The sequence below is a fragment of the Polistes dominula genome, unplaced genomic scaffold (genome assembly GCF_049000335.1).
Source record: "Polistes dominula isolate Pdom_NZ unplaced genomic scaffold, Pdom_raw_medaka contig_20, whole genome shotgun sequence".
NCBI lineage: Eukaryota > Metazoa > Arthropoda > Insecta > Hymenoptera > Vespidae > Polistes > Polistes dominula.
In genome coordinates, this window is record NW_028301147.1 from 6622031 (window position 1) to 6634539 (window position 12509).

The 12509-nt window shown below is 35.9% G+C and overlaps 1 protein-coding gene across 6 annotated transcripts in view; it reads left to right on the forward strand.

Annotated features, from left to right (window-relative positions):
- The window catches only part of LOC107074170 (latrophilin Cirl), a 284489-nt gene that overhangs the window by 265579 nt on the left and 6401 nt on the right, over positions 1–12509 (forward strand). For 3 of the 6 annotated variants that reach the window (XM_015335343.2, XM_015335342.2, XM_015335344.2), the window contains 13 exons: positions 80–186; positions 1797–1983; positions 2129–2307; positions 2402–3043; positions 3151–3562; positions 3640–3865; positions 3959–4124; positions 4219–4433; positions 4624–4727; positions 5899–5943; positions 6818–6986; positions 7274–7498; positions 11740–11937. In XM_015335343.2, the coding sequence (XP_015190829.2) occupies positions 80–186; positions 1797–1983; positions 2129–2307; positions 2402–3043; positions 3151–3562; positions 3640–3865; positions 3959–4124; positions 4219–4433; positions 4624–4727; positions 5899–5943; positions 6818–6986; positions 7274–7498; positions 11740–11937 (2875 nt within the window). The remainder of the gene's footprint in view (positions 1–79; positions 187–1796; positions 1984–2128; positions 2308–2401; positions 3044–3150; positions 3563–3639; positions 3866–3958; positions 4125–4218; positions 4434–4623; positions 4728–5898; positions 5944–6817; positions 6987–7273; positions 7499–11739; positions 11938–12509) is intronic. The other 3 variants (XM_015335347.2, XM_015335346.2, XM_089177211.1) reach the window with 3 other exon arrangements.

The window sequence follows — 12509 nt, forward strand, 5'->3', positions numbered from 1 at the left end:
CTATGGCAGCACACGTGACAAGCTTGTCAAATTTATTCCTTTTGTTAATTGTTGGCCCTTTTGACAAAAACCTCTTTAGGTGTAACGACCAACAAAACTGCAGCATCGTTGCATCGACCTCACAATTCGGTGATCCTTGTCCTAACACGCACAAATATCTCGAGGCACATTATCGTTGTGTCTCTGGTAAGTACAATTTTTCTATCAATGACATCCATTTTCCTAATTTGTATCCATAAGAACTACACCACTTTATGTTCTAATTAAAAAGACTGTTCTTCTTCAAACCGAGTCCACTAGGGTCTTGAGTAGCTCGGTAGTTTAAACCAGTGGTACGTAAACTGTTATATTTTTGAGGATCGAGAAAAATCTGTCACGAAAATTTGGTCTACTTTTAAAATAAAAATAGCATAATACTATTACTATTACTATTACTATTACTATTACTCTTACTCTTACTATTACTTATTATTATTATTATTATTATTATTATTATTATTATTATTATTATTATTATTATGATTATTATTATTACATTTATTAATTTAATTGCACGTGAAATAATGAAAGAAATTTTTGTAAAACAAAAGTGTTCACAAGTATAAACAGTTTGCGCACCACTGCACACAAAATACGGGTTTCAAGTTCAACATCCGGCCAGCCCACTTCTGGCCCATTTTTTGATCCAATCAACTCTTTGAATACATGAACCTTGTTTTTCACGATCGAATCGTCAACGAAACTTATCAAAGATTCAAATTTGTTATTAATACGAAAAGAATTTATAATAATCGCGATCAAGATAAAAATAATGTTAACATGAATCCATCATTTTTTATCGTCTATAAAGATAGAAGAAAGCAAGCAAGGGTATTAAATCTAGATTGAGAAAGAGCTGTCCGGAAACACAGTTTGCTAACGAATATGTATTACGTGCTAACAGATCGTTTTTGTTGGTGTCAGACTTGTAGTGAACGTTTCCGCTGCAACCGCGTTGAAGAGACTCGGGTTGCACATGACGCAAGACACGCAAACAAATGGTACCAGTGAACCATCGCGTTAGAATAACATAAGTAACATTCTCTCTCCTCTCCATCCTGTTTTCTACGTTTTCTTCAGCCAGGAAAATTCTACCACTCTATAAATTTACATTCCAAATCTAGATATCATCATACGCGTATAATAGAAATTAACGTTTCTCTTAATAAAACGATTCGATCGTGATTACAATTTTTGTACAAATTAAATAAAAACTTAATCAGTTTAATCAATTAACCATTTTAATATGGTTTCCTATTACAGCATGAATACAAAATTACTACTAATGAAATTGATCAATTGATTGCTGATAATTCTATATATTTAAAATCAAGATTAATTTATAACTAATGGGCATATTTTGGAAAAAATTCATTCAAATATTTGTAAGTCCAAATTTTTCCATGGATCTTATATATCAATAATGTTTTATTTTTTCTTATCTTCAATAAGTTTCGAAAATGTAAAAAGTAATTTAAAAAAAAACAGCTGTGCAAGGTAACTTCTTTTCAAGTAAATCAAAAAGATTTTCTATTTTCCTATTTACACGATCCGCTGAAATTATTTTTCTTTTTTAATTATATCAACTTGTTGATATCTGACAAACTTATAAACGGATGGGACAAAATTCACCTTGTAAATCTTTTTTGCGACGTCGTTTTCTTACATTCACGAAGCTCTCTCAAGGCTTCTTTTTCTTTCTCTTTTCTCGTTTCCACTGCAGACTCGTTAAAAGATATCCACGAAAATATTTTCAGCGACTACACCAACGACGACGTCTCGACCGAGTCCTCCGTGGTTCATAACTTCGCAACCGAGCGTTTGGAGCACGGCTAAGCCAACCGTGAGACCTCCCTCGAGGATTACGACACCGGCGGTTCAACAGCCACCGCAACCACCACCGGCACCATCTACACCAGCTTTGCCAATAACTACTCCTCCAAGGTCAGCTTCCGATCCTTTACTCATTTTATTCTTCCCATCTCTTAATATTAATCTTCATCTAATTTTTGTCGTAATTCTTACCCTTCATAACGGGTAGACGACTGCTTTAAACATTCACCGTTAAAATGAACAACTTCATTTTTAGTCCAACCTCGACGAAGTCCTTCGACGAGATGGATATCATCAGAGAGGACCAAGATTCAATTCCGCCATCAAACGGTGTCGCAGCAAACGGTGCAGCGGTACCGCCTATCGCACCTGAAACAATGCAGCCCACAACTACATCAACATTTGCTCCATGGAGAACTAGTCGTAAACCAGCTGGTAAATAAATCAATTTTATATTTTCTTTTTTTTTCATTAACATCAAAATAAAACTTAAGCTCTCGCTAATCACGATTTTTATTTCTACTTTTAGTACCCAGTACTTATTATCCAGAGTCCAGCTCGAACGGACAATGGTATGATTACGGACGACAAGCTTGTCCACCGGTAATAGCACGAAATCTTTCATGGAACGCGACTCGTGCTGGAGATGTTGCCGTCCAAAGTTGTCCAGGTGGTGCCAACGGCCTGGCTCGCTGGAGATGTCTTGCCAAAGGTGATTCCGCGATTTGGCATCGAGACACACCAGACTTGAGCGAGTGCCGTTCTGTTTGGTTGACGTCCTTGGAAAATAGAGTGACTGATGGTGATGTAATCTTGGGTATCAGTCGAGAACTTTCACAAGTAACGAACAATAGTCGTGGTCTTTACGGTGGTGACATGATGATCACTACAAAGATCATAAAGAATATGGCTGAGAAGATGGCACAAGGTATTAGGACTTATCAGGATCCCAATCAAAGCGAAGTTAGTGTTACGGAGCTTTTGCAAGGTGTTGTAAGAACAGGTAGCAATCTTTTGAATGAAGCACAGATGGCTTCTTGGAAGGATCTCAGTCATCAGGAACAAATGAGAGTAGCGACCTCGTTGTTGATAGGTCTAGAAGAAAATGCATTTCTTTTGGCTGATACTTTAACTCAAGAGAAGACGATTACTCACGACTGTAGAAATATACGTGAGTTATTTTTACAATTATTTAACAGATCTCTCTCGTTTGATATTCATTCTTACACTGAAATATTTTATTATTAATAATTTATGAACCTTTTGTTTTTTTAATAGTGATGGAAGTTCGTGTATTGGACACACGTAACATCGGTAATGATCTCGAGATCTTCCCAAATAACCTTGCGGAAGGAAGATGGACAGCATCCACAGCTCATGTCGAACTAACCAGAGGTGCACTTTTGGAAAACAGCGAAGCTGGGATCGTTCGACTGGTCTTCATGGCCTTCAATAGACTCGAAGAAATTCTTCAACCGCAAGCTGAATTACCGTCCGTCGTAACAAATGACGATTCGCAATCGTTACCAAAAAGAAACACGACTAGGTTATTGAACAGTAAGATTATTTCTGCTTCGCTAGGAAAAGGTCGACATATACAACTGTCGGAACCAGTAAGGATATACTTCAGGCATTTGACATTGGAAAATGTTACCAATCCTACTTGCGTCTTTTGGGATTATATTTTGAGGTAATCGTTTACAGTTCAAAAATCATAAAAATCCAAACAATTAAAGATAATCATTAAATGATCTTTTTTTCTTTCAGTGGTTGGTCAGAAGAAGGATGCCAAATAAAGAAAAGCAATGATACGCACACAGTATGCGAGTGCAATCACTTAACAAATTTTGCTGTTCTCATGGACGTTCATGCAATTAGACTGGACATCGCTCATCAAGTCGCTTTACAAATCATCACGTACATAGGCTGCATCATATCTATCGTCTGTCTAGTGTTAGCGATACTTACTTTTCAATTGTTTCGTGGGCTTAAGGTATAATTACAATAATCCTAAATATGATTGTACGAACGTTTTTATTTCACTAACCAAATCACTATTCCTAATTTGAAATGATTTACTTTTTAGTCCGATAGAACAACAATACACAAGAATCTGTGCACCTGCCTGTTAATAGCCGAAGTTTTGTTTATTTGCGGAATCGGACAAACGAATCAGAGGATCGTCTGTGGTATCGTTGCTGGTTTATTACACTTTTTTTTCCTGTGTGCATTCGCCTGGATGTTCCTCGAAGGTATGATCACAAAAAAAGAATGAAATTCAAAAAATTGTCTATAAATTAGACCAATCGTATTAATTAGATTCTCTTGATTCTATTTTCTCAACAGGATTTCAATTGTACGTTATGCTGATCGAAGTTTTCGAAGCGGAAAAGTCTAGACTCCGATGGTATTATCTTGTTGCTTACGGGGCACCGTTGCTGGTAGTTGCGATATCCTGTATAATCGATCCATTCAGTTACGGTACCGATCGATACTGTTGGCTTCGAGCGGACAACTACTTCATCTTCAGCTTTGTGGGACCCGTAATACTCGTAATCTTGGTAATTATGTAAAGCAAATTTGATGTTGCAATTGGTAGCTCGTTCTTGACAATTCCATCAATGTGATACATATTCATTCAATATCAATTAGAAATTAGGCTACCAAATTAAAAGCAAAAGTTTTTGTTTAAACTCTAATTTAACGATTAAATACAATTTTGTTTTTTTTTTGTTTTTTTTTTTATAACAGGCAAATCTCGTATTCCTGTCGATGGCGATATACATGATGTGCCGACACGCAAATACGACGGTAGCCATGAAGAGTAAAGAACATTCACGTCTAGCTAGCGCAAGGTAAGCGCAAATTATTTTTGAGCTGTGTTCCACTTTATTTATCTATCGTACATCAAACGGATTGTACATATAATATAAAAAGAAAATCGTTGATATTATATATCTGTCATTAAACATGATCGAGATTATTAATCCCCTCATCGAGCGTAGAGTCGAAGTGTCTGTTTGGTGCTTTCGGTTCATATTCGCAAGCTTTCATTGCTTAAGGAGATCTCCCGATGCGAATCTCGTTGTCACGCATTATTCTTGCGGCCATGCTAAGTTTTTATTGGTTTTGGTTTGAGTTCTATGTTGGAATGACCGCAAATTTCGTTCGTACGACACGCCACTGTATTGCTGCAAATCCTAAGTTTACTCGTCCATGATATAAATATATTATATCCATGATATAATATATCTATACGTGTATATAGATATATATCGTATACATTACGTTTGACTACTTTTTTCTTCTTCAAATCATAAGATTGATGTTAGCTAGCGAACGCATTATCGTTTTAAAAACTGTAACAACGTAATTGTCATAATTAAATAATCAATCTCTCTTCCGCTCCTAATATCTTGAAACGAATGACAAGTCTACTTGTAATTCGATAAAGCTGTTAAGAGATAATGTAAGGGAGATGAAGTCAATGTGAAAGCAAGATAAAAAAAAGTTAATTGGGATAAAAGACGGTAAAACATACAGACAAGCTTTTCATATAATAAATAAAAAAATTAAAAAAATGTCGACACATCGGTGATGGTATTATAAAAATATCTTGCAAGCCCGATTCGAATTATTATAAACAACGACACATATTTTTTTCTTTTTATCGTGCACATTTTGCTTCTTATGTGTATCCATTACATTTAAATAATATATTCATGTTAAAAGAGCACTGCGAGATCCTCTTTCACGGTTCACACGATATGTATACACATACGTAAGTACTCGTAAATAGTTTGACATTTATTAAAGTCGGTTAAATTTAGTAATACGAATCGAGCATTTGCAGATAATGATAACGATGATGATGAAAGCAATTTTCTTTAATTATAATCAATCGATATCAATGGTGCCGGAACAATCACCTAACTGCTGTCTTGTTTCATTTTTTTGTATTAAATCTTCTACCCACTTCTGTCTACACTGTTCTACATTCTTCTGCATGGCGTGGTTGGTTGGTAGTGGAAAGGAAGAGAATGCTCTTCCCAACAAATTACAAGCGCACTTGTAAGATATTTACTATTTTTATTATTACTCACTTTTTTCTTATTATTAACGTTATTACTAACAGTCCTCTATTTACCTTGACCCATTCATTATTCCTTCAGCCTGTTTTTAACTTTACTAAACGGATTCATTTTCTGGTTTTATATCAGTTTTGAAACAATCGATTCTTCATTTATTGATCTCAACTAATTTAACAAAATCAGTCAATTGTGTGGTAGTATAGTCTTAGTTAGACGGCACACCAAAAATTACAATATATCGTAAAGTTCATTGGAATAACGCGCCTTATGACTTGTTTTAAAAACAAAAAACAAAGTCCTTATTCTTTATGCAAAGTCAAAAGTCAAAATGATAGGTATCATCTTAGAATCGAAACGATGCATCTCACCTTTCCTTCGAATGCACACAATAAACCTCCACATGCATGTTGTATTTCTTCTTTAGTTAGTTTAAAGTATCACGCCTGATTTGAAAGTAGATATATAAACGTGAACTCTTCGACTAAGTACTACTATCTATCTCTTTTAATTATCTCTTCTCGGCCTTCTTGTGTAGTTACACGCTCTTGTCGTGAATGTTTAGAAGCGAATACGATGTGTCGATGAAACTCTAAGAGATTCGATACGGTTCGATTCTGCGAATAAATAACGTTGCGTTAAATACGATTTTATATTATGATTAAAAATCATCATATTTTGTTCCTTTTTGAACAATGCCCTATATAAACGCAACGATCGAGTTCGTCGAACAAACCGTCGACACTTTCGCAATTTTTCTTTTTCTTTTAAAGATCGGCATTGCGAAAAAAAAAAGATTAAAATTCATTGTAGGATATTATTCAATGAAATAACTTATTTGTTTTGTTTCTCATCAGAGCTTGGTTGCGCGGCGCCATCGTCCTAGTATTTCTACTAGGATTAACTTGGACTTTTGGACTACTCTACTTGAATCAAGAATCAGTGGTAATGGCGTACATCTTTACTGTACTTAACAGTCTTCAAGGCCTGTTCATCTTCGTGTTCCACTGCGTTCAAAATGAAAAGGTAAGAAAATATAAAACTAAAATATAAAAAATATAAAATATAAAAAAAAATAATCTTTTCATTTCATTTCTGGCAATTCTTTTGTATAGTTATTTGCATAAAATTAAGAATGAACAAATTTTAATAAAATTCTACAATAATTTTCGCTCACGAAACCAACAAATAATATTGAAAAATTGAAAAAACAGAATATCCTGTGGCTAATCACAGAAAAGGTCAGACTTTAACTTTGCAAAGCAACGTTTTGAGCAAAGAACGTGTAAAAAACTATAGATTTCCTATCGTAGGTAAGAAAGGAGTACAGAAAGTTCATCCGACGACACTCTTGGTTACCAAAGTGCTTGAGATGTTCGAAGACAGTAACGGGAAGTTCCGGGTCTTCCGGTACGAGCGGTGGTGGAGTTGGACCTGGTGGAAACGGTGGAAAAGAATTTGCCTCGCACAACACATCCTCGAATCCTTCGGCACCAACAACGGACAGCTCAGGACTATCGCCTCATGCCGCCTCTAACGTGGGTACCACAACATCACCGCCGAACAATCACAACAATCTGACTGCGGCCTGTAACAATACGAATCTTTCGATAAACGTGAACCTGAACAATTTGTCGCTGAGGTCGCCGGTCGGGGCACACCAGATGCACATGATGGCACCTAGCAACCACAATAGGCATCCCACTCAGCAAGGTATCCAAACGCCGCTTATACACCAAACCGAGAAGCAAGATAAAAAATAGTTTGCAATAGGTATTCCTTTGATGAAAAATTCCATTTAAATGGGTGGATTGATCAAATGATCGATCTCTACCCTGTTCTCTCTCTCTCTTCTCTCATTCTCTCACTCATTCACTCATTCATTTACTCATTCACTTACTCACTCACTATTGCCCTCTCATTCTTTCTCTCTCTCTCTTACACATTTCTACTCGCTCACAATTCACTTATTCACTCACTCGCTAACTCGTTCACCCATTGGCTATTGTCACTCACATCAGTGCACATCTCATTTTCGCTTCTTTCTGCAAATATTTATCTCTCGTACTAATCGATTGCTAGCTGATCAACTTACTCTCGCTTTTTTTATCGCGCACTTCACAAACTGAGAGAGAGAAAGAAAAAATAGTAAAAAAGACAAATAAGTATCTCTTGAACTTCGTTGCACTTTCAACTCTAAATGATGTTCTTCGATAACTCTCTTCTGATGTGTTTATCTTTTCTTCGAGAACAAATTCTTCCTTAATTTAAAATAACATCTTGTCTAGTCCCTCTTCTCTTTCTATTTTCTTATCTGTACAGAGTATCTCTCATCATAACATCTTCATTTAGTTTTCCTGTAGCTCAATCGATTTTCACAACATTTTTCGTATTGCTCGCTCGAACTTAGTGCGAAAAAATCGCGTCATGTTTTTTTTTCTTCTTTCCTTTTTTTTTTCTTTTTTGTTTTTTGTTTCTGATTAAATACATTGGCCAAGTCTGTTGCAGGACGCGTTGTCATTGAGTGGTTAACTCTCGGTCTCCTCCTTCCTCTAATCGAGATTCTCTTCTCGATTTACTATACGTAATTTTTGTACGTGTCACGTAACTCGAAATTCTCCTATTCGAACTCTCCCATGCGCTTGTTCATTTTCAAGACACTATTTTGGTGGTTATCGTAGACTGAGTATCATCAAGGGTTGGATACGCAATAGAGACAAAAAAGCAAGCAAGAGAGAAAGAGAACGAGAAAGAGAAAGAGAGATAGAGAAAGAGAGAAAATGTAGGAACTAACAAAGTGGGTTAGAAAGTGAAAGAGGGAGAAAAAAGTACAAAAAAGTAATATCACATGGAATATCGAAATAACAAGGCAAACGAAAGTCAGAAAACGTGCTCACCTATCGACTTTCTCGAATACATGTACTCTCGAACACGTACCAATAATGTACTCGAAAATTACGTTTGTCAATAAGTAGAAGCAACGTCGAATATTCAAAGTTGTTCTTTTGTGTATGTACTGTTGGAAGATAAATCCAGGAATAAATAGATGCTCAATAATTTCGGTTAACGGAAATCAACTGGATAGATAGATCCGATAGTAAAGAAAGAAAGAGAGAAAAAAATGAAGAGAAAGAAAAAGCGAGAACATTCACGGACTTAACTTTGCAGAGCTGTAAACACGCAAACGTACTATTTGCAAAGCCTTCTACTTACTAACAGTGGTGATTTTCGTGCTTCTTATCTGGCTCGGGGTTTGGTGTAACGCGGTTGCTGGTTACTTTGCCTCCTTTTCCAACCTACCAAGTCCCTCTTTGCCTCGTCCTCTCAAGAACAAACCCGTACCTCTATATGCAACCTTGCCTGACAAAGCGTGCGCTCGCACGCGATTTGTCATTTATTTCAGACGCTTCGGCTCTCTCACGGAGGGCTCCAACAGCAACAAAGGAATTTGAAAGCGTACACGTTCGTCTAAACGTCACGCGTATCTCTCTACCTGATTTACGCTAGTCCATCCTCGCGGCAATTTAGCGCTTTAGCTTTACTCGTTTGACCTATTTACGACGCGTCCGTTTAGTGTCCTTCAAATTTTCACCTTCTATTACGTTATATTTATATATTAAAAAAAAAAGAAGAAAAAGAAACGCGTTTTCAGAATATTAAAAAAATATGATACTTGATTTTGGTAATAAGAACGACTATAGAACTTTCCTTCTGCTATTCGTCCGCACGAAGGGTATAAATAAAAGATTAGCAGTAATTGTCCCTTATCATATTCTCACTTTGATATCTACGAAAAGGTGTTGTACTACGTGCTCACCTTTCCATTTTCACGCACGCTTTACATCCTTGTGTCACGCATCATCGAAATAGATTAACTCGAAAGATCAAAAAGAAAAAAAAATTCCCTTTCACCTAACTCAAACGAGATTAATTTTTTTTCTATTCGTGCTAATGAACAGTTTTAATTTAAACTTAAAATTTAGAAAGTATCTACACCATATATATATATATACATATGTTCCTTAAATCTTTACTTAACTAAACTATCCTATTTTAATATCATTTCACTCTAATTAAATTGTCTTTTAAAAGCTTTGAATCAAATAGATCTAATACGTGTTTTTTAAATGATTCAGAAAAAAGAACAACCAAATCCAATAATAATCCTTTTTTCTTTCTTTGTATCGATATGTTTTTAACTAAGTAAATAAGAGCTCATGCGTTTTGGAAAGATTCGTAATGTTCGAAAGGTAGAGGAAACACGCGATATCAAGATTATCGAAAGAGTAGGACGGAAGGAAAGTCATAAGGTGGTTCTCTTCATTTTCTGCCAGCAAAGCGATAGAGTTGAGCCGAGTCGACGATGCTGCTGCTTTTCCTTCGTAAAAATCGATCGATCTTTACGACGCGATAACCTTGACGAACGGTTTCCGTAATCCGCTCGGCCGCCGTTCAGATAAACCCAGAACGCATTACGTTTTCTAACGTATGTCCGCTTCCCTTCCAACGAGCTACTCTCTCGCCCTCAGTTCGATTTATGGAGGACGAAGACGCGACCAGACTTTGCCTTTGCTTTTAGGTCGCGTGCGCGCGCTCGTTTCGCACGATCGATCGATAACCGCGATTATAAACGAAAAAAAAAACAACAACATCAACTACGACCAAATAGAAAATTAAAAAAGAAAAAGAGAATTATATTCTTTCGATATGCGTTTCTCATCGATCGTTTGACGCTAATCTGCCTGATATCTTGCCTAATTTAGATGCAAACGAGCGTTTCAGCACTTTACTTTTTGGCTTCTCCGCGAAAGCAAAATAAATATCGATGCATCGTTTAAAATATGTTTTCACAATAAATGTCAACCTCCTCGATTTCGTATTTACTATAATATATGTACTATGTTACGTATGATTTTTCATATAAAAAATTCTAGTAAGGTAAATTATATAAAAAAAAAAATATAACGATATTAGGGAGTCGACCGTATTAAGATAAATACTAAAATAAGCTTTTTTGCTTGATGCAACGAAAGGAACAAGTTCTACGTTATTGTTCGGTAAAAAAGAGGAGAAAACAATAACGGCGGCAACTCTAGAGTATAGATTTACGCGCAAATAAGCACGACGCATAATATCGATTCTAATTTTTGCTATTATATTGCCGATAATTAATTTATCACACTAAAGCGTTTATTATTCCTTCCTCGACGTAAAATACAAAATTTTGGAATGGCCGTGGATCAGGTGGTCACGTAACGATCTCCGAGGTATCCGGTTTCCAATGTTATCGAATGGAAAAGTAAACGTTTTTTTTAATAGACGACTGCCGATTTTATTCTTCGTCTAAGAAAGGTCTTAATACCTTTTCAAGGTACTAGCTACCTTTGGAGATCCTACGATCCTTCGTTTACCTCATTGACTTCCCTACAAAAAGTGTTTCGCAGATTTAAACATATTTTACATATAAAAATATAATACAAATTTACATAATTTATATTTTACACAGCACACGTGCCGGTGATTATAACGATGAACAAAGTCAATGAATTTATTTTATAATACATATATATAAAATAAATCAATTTTTGTATTTAATCCGTTGTCATAATTACCGACATATATTTAAAGTGTATGATAAATTTGACAGTGTAGGTATACATAAAACACCCGCGAATACATTTCTTTTTTATTTTGTATCTTACGCATTATGAAAAAAGAGAAAAAGAAAATGGAGGTAAACGGAGGATTTAAAAGCCACGACCAATGCTTGATTTTCCAGTACTTGGTATCCGGTCGAAGCTGGGCGATAGTTGATAGGCAGCCGGCAGTCACTGTGCCAAGTGAATCCTCTGGCACAGAGGCTCACATCGTGGCAACCCTGCCGTACGCCCGTCACGCATTCTTACCCTCAGCTCCTAATATCCCCAAATCTGCCACCGCCACTTGGGGCCACCTTAACAAAAACCTCATGTGGAAGGTAACTAACTCGGCAGCTAGCTCGCAAGCGCTATTTAACGCTAATCTCTCGTCGCTACTCTTAATCGCTACTTTTTTCGCACAAAAAAACACATCTTCATTTTGTTTTCTTTCTTCCCTTAATTATTTTCTTTCTTTTCCATCGACACATGTAAATAATACTATATTTATAAACTTGATTGCGCTGTCCTACAGTAAAGAATATTAACTTGTAATAATTTTTAATGCACAAAAATGCAATTATAGAAGTTACGTTAAAAGAGAGTATATATACGTATCTTTTTGTCTTATTGTTAAAGTTAGAAATAAATTCAATGTGGGATGCGCAGTCGATGCTTGTATTTTTCTCTTTTTTAGTCTTTACTTACAATTACCAAATTGTATCTAACTTTTAGCTAGATCGCCCTCTCGTGCATGGTGTGTGCTTCTCTCGTTTACTTATCGCTAAACGGCACAATGTTAAAACGCGAATTAAAGCCTCGATCGTCGTTGATATATTTATTTTCTTTTTTATCATTGCTGAGTTGAATAAAATTAATGACGAGTTTTACTACGCACTCAATTGACTCGAAA